This window comes from Microtus pennsylvanicus, chromosome 1 (assembly GCF_037038515.1).
Source record: "Microtus pennsylvanicus isolate mMicPen1 chromosome 1, mMicPen1.hap1, whole genome shotgun sequence".
Lineage (NCBI taxonomy): Eukaryota > Metazoa > Chordata > Mammalia > Rodentia > Cricetidae > Microtus > Microtus pennsylvanicus.
Window position 1 is genome coordinate 18,149,360 of NC_134579.1, and position 17,244 is coordinate 18,166,603.

Genomic DNA, 17,244 nt, shown 5'->3' on the forward strand with positions numbered 1-17,244 from the left:
TTCCTATTAAATGTGTAGTCAGATCTGCCAGGACAGTAATCAGGCCCACTGTAGCTGGCTCCATGCCTAGAGAAATGTGTAGTAAACTGAGTGGAGTGACTGGGGTCTATTTGCATTTGGTGGCTGCAGAATGCTTAAGTGGTGTTATGTTCATTTCTATTCTCAGGCTGCTCAGATATAGATATGGGTTAGATATCCAGTATAAACAAATGTCCAAATGAGACAAACATTGCTACCCTCTAGTCAAGATTCAACTAAAACGGAAGGAATCTGCACTTCTGGTAGCCCAATTAAATCACCCATCTCCCCTTCTGTGTTGTGTCCTCTTTTAGTGGATAGAATTGATTGACTTTTAGGAATCCCTAGAGGAAAACACTTTATAAATGAACCGAATGAGTTGCATAAATTTTCTATTTGTCAAGGCACTAAGTGCTGGAAGTTCAACTTCCAGGTTAAGCACCATAGCTATGAATACATTCTGTTGAAGTGTGTGTGTCAATTAATACAACTTACTTGCACTCAATATGAAAAATAGTTATTCGTCTGTCTAAGGTGTTCAACATTACAAAAAGTTGAAAAGTTACGATGAAAACATTCTGTGTACATCATTATTTTTGTATATAGGAATGAATTTGTCATTTCTCTCAAACTGTGTTTCAAATACATTTTTATGAGTGAGTGACTCCTGAAGCAAGATGGTCTGCAGTTTAATTTCAGCTTCAGAGCTGATGAATGGGTCAGCAGGTAGAGGCACTTGTTACCAAGTTTTACGGACTGCATTCCATCACTAGAGATCACACGACAGGAAAGACTCCTGCATCTCGTACTCAGACCTACACACATACACAGAAAAAAAAAAACTTAAGGAAATAAATCCAGGGTTTCTTATAGACTAGTTGCAATATTTTGGAAAATTTATTAAGTTCAGTCTGCTCAACTCTCAGACAAGTGTATAATAGGCTGCAGGTGTAGTTCAATGGTAGAGTGATTTTCTAAAGGGCCTAGGTTTGTGCTCTTGTACATAAACAACAGGATAGTTCTTATCTTTTAGTTCTACTTAGATAATAAAAATGGTTTAAAATATATAAATTATTTGGTATAGTCTCCATAATTTGTTTAATGTTATAGAATGGTTTGTCATTATTATTATTATGATGAATGTCTTTATTCATATATTCAGACAACTTACAAATACTTTTTCAGAGTAATAATAACCTAGCTTATGAAAAATTGCTTCCTGCAGGTGGTTATTAATTTAGGCATACTTTTACAGTATTACATATTTGGCATTTATTCCATATAATCGAACATTTTCTCTCCTTTAATTTTTGGATCTTATATTTCCTTTAACTTATTTAACAACACCCAGATAAGTATATAGAGGCAACACCATATCCTAGATTGAAAATTTGTTTTAATAATTAGTACTTAGCTACATTCATCTGAAATATTTTGTATATTATCTACTAGGATGCTTGAGTTTGGTTAATAATATTATTTCTACTCAATGGAATCTGAGACTGTCTATAGTTTACATATATATTTACATTCAAAGTCATTTAATTTTAAATTTCTGGCATCATTTATTGCAAAGGAAATCATGTCAGCATTAATTGATATTTGAGAAAATAATTATATTTTATAATAGTATTATATTGCACTGTGACATTGCAGTTTTTAGTTACTATATAGCTTAAAGTATCTACTTGTGAGTAATGCATAATAGAAAGAATTTTATTTATCACTAGGAGAACTTGTGTGGCTTGGGTTGCCTCATTTATCAGTCTTATTTTACACATACAGCTTACCTTGAGGCCACGTTTACATGAAACTTGGTTCCCTACATCCCAGGTCCCTGTCACTTGCAATGATTTCTAGGCAATATCACACAAAGCAATTTTAGGTAGTGATTAAGTTAAGGTGATTTGCATCCACACAAAGGCCACTGGGACCCCATTTACAAATCCCAGCACACAACAAGCTCTCACAACTCTGTTTGTTTAGAAATTTCATTTTAAATATTTGCAATACATTTATTGTTTTAAATGCTGAACGTGATTTTCATGACTTCTTTCTCCTAAAAAATAGTGAGGAAAATATAACTATCTCTACCCACAAATTAATATATTTTACTTTTTATTTCTACAAATGTCTGATTTGAGGATATTTGATATTTGAGAATGGAGACAAGTGTTAAGAAAGCAGTAAGTTATTGAAGGAGAAAGATAAAATGTCTCAAAAAAGCATGTTAAATTCAGAATCACATTAGTGAAGTAAAGAATTGAAAAATTATTTAAAATCACTATGGTTCTGAGGATAAATTATACAAATTATAAGCTACATTATAATGAATTACATTAACAAAGTTCATTTTTTTTCTGTGAAGGAACAAAACCATAGAAGAGTAATATTTGTCTTGTTGACCATTTAATTTAAAGCATGGGGTGTGCTCAGTGGTAGACCACTTCCCTGGTATAGATGAGGTCATGGGTTCAATATCTACCTATACAAACAAGAATGCTTTTATTTTCTATGAATACTTTGTACCTTAGGAAGAACAGTTGCATGGCTGAAGTAGAACATGCCCATGTTTGTAGCAAATGTCACCCTATGATTTTTGTCGATATGAGTCTTGCTGTATACCAAAGAAACATTCTCTGAGCATCAGAAAAGAGTTTAAAAATGGAGATGAAGGACATAACTATTTTGCTTGACAGATACTCATCACTTTTTTTTAAAAAAAGAAAACAGTTATTCTGAGGCTCTTACTTCCTGATGGATCCAAATTATAAAGAAGAAAGCTTGAAATCTACTTTTTCTTTATTTGTCTCCAAATAAAGATATTTCCAGCTTGTTGGCACTGTAGTTTCTGATTAATGTTATTTGACCAAACCTGAAATGTCTACCTTCTCGCTAGCTCGTGTTTCAGGATTTTGAAAGAGACGGAAAGGAACTCACCAGTTTTCCAATCACATTCTCATCTTTTAAGATCCACTTTTTTGTCCTTGTGTACTCTGCTTGACAAAGAGAGAGTAGCCTCGTGTTTTGATTACTGGAAGATAGGAGCAATATGTTGTGTACATATTATGTTGCTCTATGGCCATCCTGCTAGGCAGAGTTTACATTGTCTGCACTCTTCCTCTTATTGCTGTGTTTGAGCTTCTGGGTCATTTATTAGAACAGTACCCTTGGTGAGCAATGTTTTGATTTGGCTGCTTGTACACAGAATAATGGCCTATTACACATGCAGAGAGCCAGGCTCTAGGAAGCTCTTGGCTAGTGTGTAAATAGCTAGCACAAAAGTAGCACTTGGCCTCTCCAAACATTGATGGTCCTTAGTCTGCTTCCTGGGCTGTAATTCTTCTGTACTCCAAACAGATTTCGAAGGCTTACTCTGCTAACAACAAGCTAAATATGTTAGTTAAAACGTAAGACTCTAAAATCAGTGAGTCCTCTATATTAGGCTTCTAGTATTAATCAGAGAGGCATCTCTTAACAGTAATGGTGGTGAAAGTAGAGACTCAAGTTTGTAAAGAATGCTTAGACTAAGTGGCAGATGAATAATTAGCTTTAAAGAATGTTGCGGGAGGTCCTTCCGCTACTCCAGCCTATAGCCACTGAGATACCAGCTCATTGGGGCGTGGTCTCTCTCCCTTTAAAAAAGCGGCTACTTCCCTTCTTGCTCTCTTCACTTCCTGCTCTGTTTCCAGTGACTATACTCCTTCCTGATTGTGCAGAGGGCTGTTGTCTGGGATGGTTATCTGTAAGTTTTTTCCCCTTTAAATAAATATCACGCTATTAATCATAATTCCAAACTGGTGTGGCATTGTTTGTGACTTACCCCTTCACCTGGTGCCCGACGTGGTAGCGGCAATTTCTCGGGTCTGCTCTGCTTGCTAGAAGCAAGCAAGCACTCTCATCTAAGAGAGGCTTCCTGACTCAGCTTCAGCTGAAAAACCCTGCAGCTCTTAAGAGGTCCTGCCACGAAACATTTAAATGGTGTTGATAAAAGCCGACTGAATGCTTGTTTGTTTTCAGCAGTAGCAGGAAAAAACCTGTGTTGTTTTAAAATGCCAGCTTTCTGGGCTGTCCTGCCAGGGCAAACTCTGACTGTTTGAGGCAGGAGGGCCGAGTACAGAGAGAGGACTTGAGTGTTGTCTGTTGCAGCTCACTTGCTGGCAAGGACCTTGAAACGCCATAGAGTTGTGGCTATAAACATGGCTACAGCCACTGGTACCTCCGCCATGAGGCTGAAAGCTAAAGAATGGGCTGGATCCAGCCGTCAAAGCCACAGCTTTAGTCCTACTGAGATTGCTTGGTAAATTAAAGACTTATGTGGTCAGAAAAAGAGAGGGATATACAGTAAAGAGAGATTAAAAAAAACTTTAAATGGTTTACAGTGTGTTAAAAATATATGCAGGCTAAAAGTTAAAGTTCTTAAAGTAAAAAACAAAAAAAAGGAAGAAAGAGAGTAGTTGGGTGTGGTAGTACACACCTTTAATCCCAACACTTGGGAGGCAGAGAGAGATTGACCTCTGTGACTTCTAGGTGTGGTAGCACACGCCTTTAATCCCAATGCCTGGGAGGCAGAGACAGGCAGATCTATGAGAGTTCAAGGACAGCCTGGTCTACAGAATTATTCCAGGTCAAAGATATACAGAGAATATAAAATAAAAGTAAAAATAAATGAAATAGAGGTTAAAACAAAGCTGCACAAAGATGGAAAATACACAGAGAATCTTGATACTGTATGCTATTATGCTCTGTTTGAATTGTTTGAATGCTGAGGAAGGAGCAACAGCTGCTAAAAGATATTTGTTTATAAATGCTGCTGAACTAATCCAACATAGATATTTTGAAAATGCCTTGACTTTGAAATTTGGATTTAAAGACATGATGCTTTGGAAAGGAGTTTCTTAATTTGTTTTTACAGAGGGTGAGAGTCTGTGGATTGCTTCTATCACAATATGGTATGATAGACCACGCCCTTCTGAGGGTTGCCCAAAAAATTACTTCACTCAACTGCCAACTGAGATGACCCTGGCACACAGGTTATACCATGAAAGACCCAATTAACAATGCCCCTATACAGAAGGAAGCAGTTTGGAGAGAAAAAACTGCACCCATGTTCCGAAATATGGTTTATAAATGTTCTTCAACATTTAAAGGGGGATATAATATAGGTAAGAATAATTCGCATTGATATGGATTTTGCTTTAGTTATATAAATTTAAGGTCAATTTTGTTATATGTATATGTATTTCTGCTCTTGATTAAGGCATTGTGATTGTGTAGTTTATGTAAAAATGTAATGTATATAGGTTGTTAATAGATAATCATAATAGTCAAGTTTGTAGTCATGTTAGTTAAGATTTTCTAGATGTACATAGATATATTTTAGATAGGCATTCTTTATATCTTTCAAAGATTATAGAATATGGCATTTTAAATGTTTTAATAACTTAGGGCTTTTCATGACAATGAGACACAACTGCTCCTGGCAGCACCAATCTACTTCAAGAAGAAGATGGGCATCGAAGAGGATCCTTATGGAGTTTGATAGCCATTTGGGCAAGAAACTGCTCTTGTCTGGACTATTGCATAAACTGGACACAGAGAACCTGCAGAGAGAGGACTACTGAACTTGCCTAAAGGTGAGATAATCTCTCGGGGTTTCTGATTCATGAAAGAGTCTGCAAGACATTCTTCAGGACAAGCAGATAGTGACTGCCTTTGAAATTTCCTGCTTCGTGGAAATGTCTGCTGGAAACTATGGGCCTGTAGGCCAAAGATGGATGCCCCAATGGTACAGAGGAACTTTGGGTGACTGTCCAGGCAGCAAGATGTCTCTGTCATTTCTAGAGTTTGAAAGTTGCTTATTTCTTGTTTGCTTAGGTAATATTGTATGTTTCTGGAGTCTTTGATGGAGTTAAGAATAGTTAGTTATAGTTTTCCTTAGTTATGGTAAAGATTATTGTAATTTTTACTTGATAACTGTTTTGTTATATGTAATTTTGTTATGTTAAAGTTAAAGCCTTCCTTTTTTTGTTTAAACAGAAACAGGGGAAATGATGGAGGGCAGTCATTGGTTAATTATAATAAAGAAACTGCTTGGCCCTCATAGGTGAAAACCTAGGTGGGAGGAGTAAACAGAACAGAATGCTGGGAGGAAGAGGAAGTGAGCTCAGAGGCCATGCTCCCCTCCCCAGGGCAGATGCCATGAAGCAAGCTGCCAGGTCAGACATGCTGAATCTTTCCCAGTAAGACTGATGCTACACAGATTATTAGAGATGGTTTGATCGGGATATGAGAATTAATGGACCAAGCAATGTTTAAAAGAATACAGTTTGTGTGTTATTTCTGGTATAAAGCTAGCCATGCAGGAGCCGGGTTGGATGAAAAGCAGGCCCGCAGCTCCTACTACAAAAGAAGATATTTAAGTAATCTCTGAGGTCTAGGGAATGTTGGGGAAGAAAGGAACAAAGAGTTTTAGAGCTGGGCAATAGCACTGAAAACTGTCATCTTCAGGATAAGTCATGGTCATTGAGATCATGAACTCATAGTAGCTGTGGACACCTACAGTTGGACTGAACAACACGCCCGTAGGAGGGGCTAAGGGACCCTTCTACTAAGTGAGATATTGAGTACTTAAAGATTTAGGGAGAAAGGGAGTCATTACCTTTAGTTTTGTACTAATTGGTAATTCTACAAGGCTCCAATGAGCAGTTCAAAAGCTATGGTCAAATAAATGACCATGGTTAAACTAAACAGTCAAAAACCAAAACATCAACCCAAAAAGTCATGAATTTGGGAAATGGACTAGTTGGGAGGAGGTGTGGTTGCTAGAGATAAAAGCTGGTGTGGGGTGAGAAAAACTGGAACACATTGTATATATCTCTGAAATTGTCAAAGAACAAAATTAGTCATACAAAAATTGAGGTGAAGAACAATAGGATACAATATCCAAATTTGACTTTCAGACTACACACACATATACACACACTCACTCACTCACACATACACTCACACACACACTCATACTAACATTAATAACAATAAAATCAATACTACTACTACTACTAAATTTAAAACTTTGACTATATTGGATAAAATTTTATTTAGAGGCTTGTTTCTTTCTCAGTCGTCACAGATTAAAGCTACTGATGCCCGTAAGAGCAAACTCTTCTGTCTCCATGTTTTGTAATTAGTAAATCTATTTGTTCTTTTCCAATATTCTGTTTGAATTTGTTTTTCTGTCCTGTTTAATTTCTTCCTGATTTATAAAAGCAAAATAACCACCAGAGTAGGTTTGAAATTCAGATTTAATAACATTTGAAGAGAAAGCCAGAAAAGGGAAACTGTCCTTCTGAGATGAACTGTTGTCTTCTTGCATGGCTCCTCCATCTGGATATAATTGCTGGGCCTGGCTAATCTCAAAATGAAAGGGGCTCATACTGAAGAGACCATCTGCATATGCCTATCTCCTAGGCTTAAACCACCAGATAAAGGAATGTGCTGGGGAAGCACATGTGTTAGAACAGCTCTTGAGCCACATAGATGCTATAGAATCCTTAGAATCATATCTCACATAATTATAAGAAATATGAGAATCAAGTTTACATATCCACTGTTATGACATTCTTTGAAAAGTCTTGTGCCTGTCTCATGAAAATTAATATCACTGAATGGTTGTCAATGATTTAAGCTTTTGTTTGATAGACAAGCTATTTAGCTTGCTTACTAAAATGAAGCAATGTCTTAGTTCAGTATCTTGAATGGCAGAAACAATAGAAATAATAGAAATTTCTTTTGTCTTGGTTTTGTTTGTACTTTCATTTTTATTCCTATTTTTGTTGTTATGGTTTTTTGACACATGTTTTCATGTAGAAGCAGACTAGCTTGAACTCTTGATACTCTTGTTTTCACTCCACCCTTCATTGGACTACAGACAAAAGTAAATTTATTGTACTTTTAAATTGTAATGTCCTTTTTGTTGTTTTAATTTAAAGATTTTTTTTTTGTTGAGACCTTCATACATGAGTGTTTATTTTAATCATTAACCCCTCTTAAAATGCTACCATGGATGGCCTCTTGGATCCCTCTACAATTTATGAACTCTTCTTTAATTTTTATTGTTGCACACACGTGTACACTCACATATATATATATATACATATATATATATTTGTATATACAAATGTCATCTGAGGAGTCAATTTAGTGTTGCTTATATGCATACATGTTTAGTGCTAATCACTTCTTGGGAGCTTCATCTTCGGAGGACACTGGCCCTCCATCTTCCATCTTTTAACAGTCATTCATTGCATGTAGCTCTTCATCTAGGGGTAGAGCCTCAAGAGATTCACCCAATTATGTTGGCCTGCAAACTGCTGTTTATTTTTCTGGACTTATTTAGATGACCATCTTTTGTGATGTCCTAGCTGTAGCTTTCCTGATGTATATAGAGGACACTATTTTAAATCATATGTCCTGTTCTCTGGCTCTTACAATCTTTTCAGCCCCATTTTGTGATATTACCTGAAATTTAGGTGTAGAAGTTGTGTTGTAGATATATAAATTAGGATTGGACACTGTAAGGTCACTTATTTTTGTTATTGTATGTTGAGTGAAAGTATTTTGTAGTTTCTAAAAGTAGACAAATTCTTTATCTCTCTTTTTTATTTTCAAAACAGAGTGACATAGTGATCATTCTTGTGCTTCAAATGTTTGTAAGATAATATCTCTACTTTAAAGCAAAGGTGATCAGAATATGCCACTTTGACATAAAGACAATTTTGATCTGAAGGGAATTTAAATTCAACAGACATATCTACATTTCAGTTGCCTTGTCTATTTAAAAGTGGAATAAGAAATTTACCCTCAAGGTTGATGTACTCACTACTCTACCAAGGAGAAAAAGCACTCATTACCAAAATGGGGAGCTGATGCCAAAGTGAGTTTTCACAAGGAGTCTTTACTAAAATACTTTTTATGTTCCATTAGAACCAATATTTATGTACTACTCACTTCATAATTTATCATTCATTTAAATATTAATTAAATTGTGTATTTTATTTATTCTGTCCTTTGTTACTTTAATTCATAAGTCCTAAGAGGTTGAACTAAAAGCATAGAGGAACCATTATTCTTCCTCAACAATGTTAGCTGATAAGTAATCTTAACTCAGTCTCCCAAAGCCCTATACAGAGCTATTTACATGAATGTTTGATTGAATAAGGGACCAGAGACTAGAAACACAAGGATTTGCATAATTGTGCCTATCATAATATTTATACCTTAAATATAATAAACATTTATAGTATGACTTTTATGGTTTAATATTCTTTTTCAAATATTGTTGTATAATTTCGGGAAGACACAAGGAGAAATAAATAGAAATCTCATCCCAGAGAGAGCACCAGAAGACTGAAAAAACATTTCCTTTCAAATCCAGCTTGGCTAAACTTGGAGTTTACTGGGATGACTTATAGAAACATAGTTAACTTATAGACAGGTACACCACCAGGAAGTTCTTTAGATGACTTATGGAAGTCTATAACATTGAGAGGGATCATTTATCCTAGTTGTTTGCCTGTTATACAGTAGTGATTAAGATTCTGGGAGGGGAACAATCCTCATGAACCACATGATCCCCCAAGCACCACAAGTGGATTTAATGGCCTTGATATCTCAAGGGTCCTGTGTGGATGATTTTCTCTACTTCAAGATAACAATGACTATGACAATGGTGGCTATGACAGTGATAGCCATGATCATGAAGAGCGTGACAGTAATGGTCATGCAAAGTCCAGAAGCGGTTTTGCTACAAGTATAAAACATAAAAATGAGAATGTGTTCAATTTGTCTAAATGTTAAGTTTATTGGAGAAAAATCATTGCCAGAAAATGTTCTAAGAAGAAGATATATAGAAACTGACTTAGCAAAGGCATAAGAAGTAGCCTAAGATTAGAAAGCTGTGCAGGGTCACAGTCCACATAGGACAGAACTGGATGTCATATGAAGGAGCAATTTGAATGAGCATTGTGTAATGAAGGAATTGAGACAGTATTCTAGCAAATTTGCTCTATGAATTACCTTGTATCATTTAAGTCAGTCTGCTATTGATTTGTTCTTTTAGCCCCAGACATGATTATATGTATCTTTCTTTTCTATCAGAATTTGACACATAGTGCAACACAGAATGACTATTTAGTTGCAGAATAAAATAACAGTAACAATTGGGCTAGGCACCAATCTATGAGTTCAGCAGAATGTCATTAGTAATGATTTCATTGGTTTTTTTCGTCAGTTGTGTTTGGTTCTGGCCTAGTTCTCTATGGTATTTCTCCTCTGTATCTTAGCCCTCAGGGTGAGCTTCTTCTGAGGATATGGGGCTTCAGCTGTGCCAGTCATTAGTTGGGCATTCCCACAATTTCTGTGCCATCTTTATCCTTGCAGATCTTATAGGCAGAATAAATTGTAGGTCAAAGGGTTTATGGCTGGGTTGGTGTCCCAATCCATAAACTGGAAGTTTTGCCTGGTTACAAATAGGAAGGCAACGAAACGAGAACAGCAGAAGAGTAACACTATCAATTATTATTAATTTTAAATCCAAGAACATGCTAATAAGACAATCTTCCTCAGTGACAGTTCCCAAGGTTGGCTATGCCTCTTGAACTTTGGGATAACTTGCCATTTCTTGTAAGCCCAACATCATAGGAAAATGTGGGTTTTATGTTTCTGTAGATACAAGAAAGAAGGAAGGAAGAACAGAAAGAAGAAGGGAGCAAGAAAAAATGAAAGAAGGGACAGAGGCATGGAGGGAAGGAGGGAGGGAGAGAGAGATGGAGGGAGGGAGGGAGGGAGGGAGGAAAGAAGAGAGTAGGAAGACTCTACAGGCACTGTTCTTGCTTAGCTTCTTCTACTATGAAACATGACTCACGAGGGACTACATGGTACCAACCAACACATTAATGAGAGTAATCTAAAAATATCTTCCAGTAATAATTTGAAAATGGCATAGCAAAGAGATGAACTTTGAGAGTTTTCAGGAAATCATGAGGTATAACCACAACAAGCCATGAGTTTAGGAAAACTTTGTCCCTTACATGTCTTCAAGTATAAGAGGGGTCTTAAAGATTTTTATTAGCACAAGAAAGGCAACCATGGAAACTATGTTCTTTATTGAAATTTGCCTTTTTTTTTCAAATGTAGCCTTTAGACTTCAGTACTCAGTGTGGCAAGGAAGGTACTGATTCAATTCTTGTCTTTTCCAAGGCCAGAAAAAATAGCTAATTAATATAGACAAGGCCTCTTATACTAAGTAGCTTTAAAGCCTCAAGGTCATCAGTCCACTAAAAGGAAATCCCGGAAGCAATGAATTTAAAGGCTCTGTGGGCATAGGGCACTCTTACAATAGATTGCAGGCCAATAGCCATGCTGCTCAGCTTTCTGTGGTGTTAGATACTCACATACGGGGAGAGAAAGTAAATGAGTTATTCTTCCTAGGAAAGCTGATAAGAATGCTGTTCTGTATGAACAAAGACATTATAAAATGCAGCTCATTCTCAATTAATGTTCTGTATGAGTTTTGTATGTGTTTATGTGTATACATATAGTGTTCATGCTTTCAGATGTGTGTGTTTATGAATAAATAGTATGTTGGTTATTGTGTCTGTGTGTGTGTGATTGTGCATATGTGTGAATGTGTCTATGTGTGGAGGTCTGAAGTTGAAATTATGTTGATCTGAATCGCTAGATCACTCTCCCCTTAATTGATGCAGGATCTCTTATTCAACCTAGAGCTTGACAAGTCTGACTAGTCTAGCGTGCCAAGGCACATTTTGTCTCTGATGGGATTACAGGTGAACCACCATACTCTTCTGGCATTTAAGTGTGATCTGGAGATCTGAACTCTGTTCCTCACACTTGGGTAGCTTCTCAAAAGGACATCAAGTTCTTCATCTGTTTGAGACATCTTCCCAGACCCAGTTAATTTGTCTTCAAAAGAAAAAAAGAATCTTTTAAATCAAACTGACATTTACCCAAACTCCGGAATTCATCAGCTTTGTTGTTTATTAAAAACAACTTTAATTGAGAAATCACCTCATTCATTGGCAAAGCAAAATCTGTAAGGACCCGGTTTTCAATTTTACTTTCCAGATCATAGATTGCTAAATAAGTTCATTGGACCCATGGTTTGTTGTTCTTGTTAAATCACCATAAATATAATACTGAAGTATGTTTGCTTATGACTTGTTCATTTGCTCCAATGGCTATTGTCATGAAACAAATCTGTCCAAATTTGCCTGAATAAAAAGCAGTGTTCATGGTTTCTGTGAGTCAGGAATTTCTGAAGAGCAAAACAGATATAAGCTTTGTCTGTTCTAAAATATCAAGGGGACTTAGGTGAAAGAGGTTTAACAGTGAAGTCTGGAATGACAGTTGTTACTAAAATTATTTCCCTACCTACAAAAACACCTGAGTGTGACCACCAGAATCCACAGGAAATATTTCCTGTGGCTGCCTATTGTGTTCAACCCAGAACTAGGGAGGCAGAGATAAAGATCCCCAGGAAGGAAACACTGACCAGTTCACCTGGCAGAATTTGTGAGTCCCAGGACATCTGAGAGGTCCTGTTTCAAACACCAAGCAGATGGCTCCTGAGGAAAAACATCTTAGTCTTACCTTTGACTCCATACAAAAAGATGCATTCACTGCCCACACACATCTGAGTAACCCCAGATAAACAAACACATATACACACAAAACCCCATAGTATTTAGTAATTGTGAAGGGTGTCTAGAGTATAGTGTTTCCTGATTTACAGTTACTACAATAATAATGTCCCTGGACTGGAGATACTCAAAGTCTAAAACTGCCAACAATGTACACATCTCTGTCTTCTCCAAATGGGTGGACTTTCTGCATAGTATGGCAGCTTGCATGCAAGTTGAAGGTTGTAAGAGCAAGTGATGAAGCAGAGAGGATAGAAGCATCATAGGTATCACGTGGTACTACCATCATCACTCTTTTAACTAATGTTGGTCACATATCCACTCACCATGCATTAAAACTGGATATCAGCAGCAACAAATGCTGCTCACATTCAAAGGGAATGTGGACAGGCCCTGCCTCTCACTTGGAGAAGTATTAGGACATGCTGAGGAATCAAGGCTGGGTGAGGATGTGTGAGATGGAAAGGATTGTATGGCTATCTTTAGAAATACGGTTCGCCATGCTGGTTCTAGTTGTGTGCCTTTTTATTATCTGTTTGAGATAATAAATAGACAACTATTTATTAAACCTAAATTTATTGTTTTACCATTTTAAATATTATTATTGCAACAAATGAAAACAATTGTTTCCTCATATAATAGATTAGAAATCTGAAGATAAATCTATTCAAAAAATTTTGAGAGCCAATATGAAGTTGGACAATTGAAGATGCTAATGGAATTTTCCCTGCAGTGTGTCTTGCTTGCCTGCCCTTGTATGTTTGGGGACTATCAGAAAGAAATATTTATTGGTGGGCAAATATGAAATGAAATTGCATCTTCTAATATTTGTGATAAGAAGAACAAGATTTTAAAAGGTGATAATAATTATTAAGCTTACCCCTAACAGGACAGAAACATTTTATTTAAAATTCTACGTAATTTTTCAAGAATAGTTTATCTCTCATTATTCAGGGAGGTTGAGTTAGCCAAAGAGCAGATGGCATGCCCATAATGCCTTTAGGCAGATGTTCTCATTTGGGCCATAACATGTGAATATAAAATGCCCTATTCCAAACTGTCTCATCTTCTGCAGTAATTACTGGAGACTGTCCAATGTGTTCGGAGGCCTTTTATAGCTGTACATTATATTGGCCAGACCTACTGCTGGAGGCTGCATAGTCAGACTGTTTAGTTAAGTTCTGTGTGGATTATTTTACTTTATTCAATTAAGTATTTATAAAATTGTTAAAGTTCATATGTGCTTTACACATAAAATTCAGGGGTAGATTAAGACAACTATTTATTAATCCTAAATTTATTGTTTTACCATTTTAAATATTATTGCAACAAGTGAAAATAATTGTTTCCTCATATAATAGATTAGAAATCTGAAGATAAATCTATTCAAAAAATTTTGAGAGCCAATATGAAGTTGAACAGTTGAAGATGCTAATGGAATTTTATAGTATGCTTTATTTAAGGACAAATTTCAACCACATAAGATTCCAAGAAGATTTTTTGTCATCAAATGTAGGTGTTCATCATTGGTAAAACTACAAATAAACCTTACTGGGTGTTGGGAGTGAACATGAAGCAGAATTATTCGAGTCTAGAAAGAAGGAAGCATTCTGTGCCTGTTGCACAAAAGGCTTTGTGGGGTTGTTTTCCTCTTCTCAATCTTTTTTTTTTTTTTTTTTTGAAGCCACACGGAGGAATCTTTATTCAGTACAGACAGACATTTACAGCCAATAGCACAAAGGCCACAGACAACGTGTAAGTACCCCTGGGCTTTTAAGTTCTGGTAGGCTCTCACGTGCCTAACACGGTCCACTTCCCAGCCAGGGGGGCAAAGGTCACGTGGCAATGCCGCATCTTTAGAGCTCTTAATTCAGCCACTGATGACCACAATGAGGATCTTTGTCTGAACTAGCTCCTTTTCCAATCTAAAGTCATCTATTGGGTTAATTTCCAACTAGCAAAAGGCATCACCCGGCAGACAGCATGCACTGGTGACAAGGACAGGTTTAGTGAGTTTTGAGCTCAGGCTGCTGGACCTTCTGGCCGGTCTTGTCCACCTCTGCATTCTGAGACTCGGTAGACTGGGGATAAAAGGGACCTACCAGCCAGTTGAGAGGCGTGTTGTTAACAAGGTAATCCATCACATCATCTAAGGATTCTTTCATTTTCTGCAGCTGCCCCTTACTGGAAGTGAGGAAGCCGTCAGACACTTCCTTAAAGGAGGCAGCATTGCGAAACACTGAGTAGATGTCGCCTGCCATCACCCCCAAGTGGTTGGCCTGATCTTGGACATTCTGTGGTAACCCTTGGACGTTGGACAGGAGAGTCTGGCACGTAGTTTGGAGCTGCTGAGTCAGGTTGCGGGCGATAGCCAGAGTACGTGACTCGATGTGCTCAGCACAGTGGGACTCGTCAGTGTCATCGTAGCCCATGCTTCTCTTCCACTCCTCCCACGAGACAGAGAGCTTATCCTGAGCACCCTGCATGTTTTTCCTGGCGAATTCAATCAGACGGACAGTGGAATGAAGCTGAGAAATGGTCTCCTGGCTTTTCTGTTTGGCATCTTTAACCCTGCTGAGAGCCTGCTGATAGGCCCGGGAGCGGAGCTTGGTGGACAGGGACCCCAATCTTACATAGTAACTTGGCTTCTGAACCATATCAAATCCTTCCACCTTTTTTGCTTCTGTCTCTAGCTCTTCCTGAGTGAGAGGGAGGTACTGGTCTACCAGGAGCTCCGACTTGGCAAGTGCGTTTTCTACCCCGCTGCTCACGAGCTGCGCCATCCGACTCCCCAAAACCGTGTTGATGCCGCCGTTGACTACGGACTTGGTCCTCTCCACGCTGCCAGTCACTGCTCCTTTGGTCTTGTCCACCACCCCCGTGAGAGGGCTGGCTACAGAATCTTTGGCCCCGGCCACAGTGGTCGTCACTGCATCTTTGGCCCCAGTCACAGCACCTTTGGCGTTGGCAACAATCTCAGCAGTAGGCTGATTCAGAATAGGCAGTCTCTCCTCGATCCTGTCTAGCCCCTTGCAGGCGTAGGTATTGGCAACAGCAATTTGTGGCTCCAGCCTCTGGATGATGGGCAGTGCACTTGTCACAGCCACCGAGGTCACGGTCCTCACGCCCTTCTCCGCCATCTCACACACAGATCTCAAATACGGATGCTGGTCCTTTGTACTGATGTAAGCCGAGGACACCAGGTCATAGGTTGAGCTCACCAAGGGCAAGTTGGCCACCCTGGTCACCACGCTCGGTTGTGGGTCAATTGCAACTGACGCCATTTTTTCCTCCTGGAGAAAAAAAGAAACCTCTGAAACAAAAGCGAGAGCTAGCCCGGGACTGCCCGCGCACAACCGCCACCCGCTGCTGCAGTCCCGAGCCCAGAGCAAACTGAGCAGCGGCCTGGGGGACCTGATGATCTGGTCTCCTCTTCTCAATCTTGAATACAGTCGATCACTCAGACTTTCTTTATAGAACCTCTAGTTATAAGAATTCCAGTGCTTGCCTGGAACTTCAAAACCCATGATGGATGGAACTCTGTAAGAATCTCAAGCTGGCCTCTGATGCTTATTGACACTGAGTTCACAGATAAACAGGAGAAATCAGCACACAGACTCCAAGCACATTATTCCTGCGTTCTTTCTGTATTCTGTTCACATCACCTGCACACCCAGGAGGAACTGCTGAGAAAATGACATTTTTGGGAAAACAAATATATCAGACAAATAAAAACTTCAGAACGTGTATTTTCATCAGTTTACTACTGTATCGGGTATTATACAAACAGAATATTGTATATTTCAAACACAGTTTCATTGTTTCATGAATAGTTCAGCAATGAGTCCTAGCTTTTTTAATGCTATTCTTCAAATATGCATGCATTAACGAGACAGCTTATATATTTTAATTCAGAGCACTGTTTCTCAACTGAAGGCAATTTTGACCCTCAAGGACATGTGGCAGTATCTGAAGACAATTTTGTTTGTCATAATTGAGGGAGAGGAGGTGTTGCTGGCATTTGGAGGGGACAGGTCAGCAAGCCTGCTACATAAATTACAATGCACAGAACAGAGGGAAACCTCCCTCTCCTAATAAGGAATTTGCATGGAATATAATGGCAGTTCTGTAGGGAAAGAAAAATCTTAGTATATATTTAAACACAAATTCGTGGAAGTGAGTTCACTGTTATGTGAAGGTGGAAATGTTAGTAGTGTGGACATTAGTTGGTGCTCTTTCACTTCTGTTTATCAAAAAGTTTTGTCTATCTTGAGATGGTTTTATTGATTGATATTCCGAGAAAGGATTTTGTACAGTAGCCCAGGCTGGTATATAACTTTGTCTGTATCCCAGGTTGGCTTCTAACTTGTAGCAATCCTCCTGTTTGGGCCTCTAAAGTACTGGAATTATAGGCACACACCACCATGCCTTGAGAGTCAGTTTTGAAAAGAATCTGTGCTGAAACATTTCCGTTTCCAATGACACTAGAGTGGATTGTCTATATGAA

The 17,244-nt window shown here is 38.1% G+C and overlaps 1 protein-coding gene across 1 annotated transcript; it reads right to left on the minus strand.

The window, feature by feature from the left end:
- Positions 1-14,378: 14,378 nt before the first annotated feature.
- On the minus strand, positions 14,379-16,066 carry LOC142841598 (perilipin-2). The gene has a single exon (XM_075958539.1). The coding sequence runs from the start codon at positions 16,019-16,021 to the stop codon at positions 14,744-14,746; it is 1,278 nt and encodes a 425-aa protein (XP_075814654.1). The 5' UTR covers positions 16,022-16,066; the 3' UTR covers positions 14,379-14,743.
- Between the last annotated feature and the right edge of the window lie 1,178 nt (positions 16,067-17,244).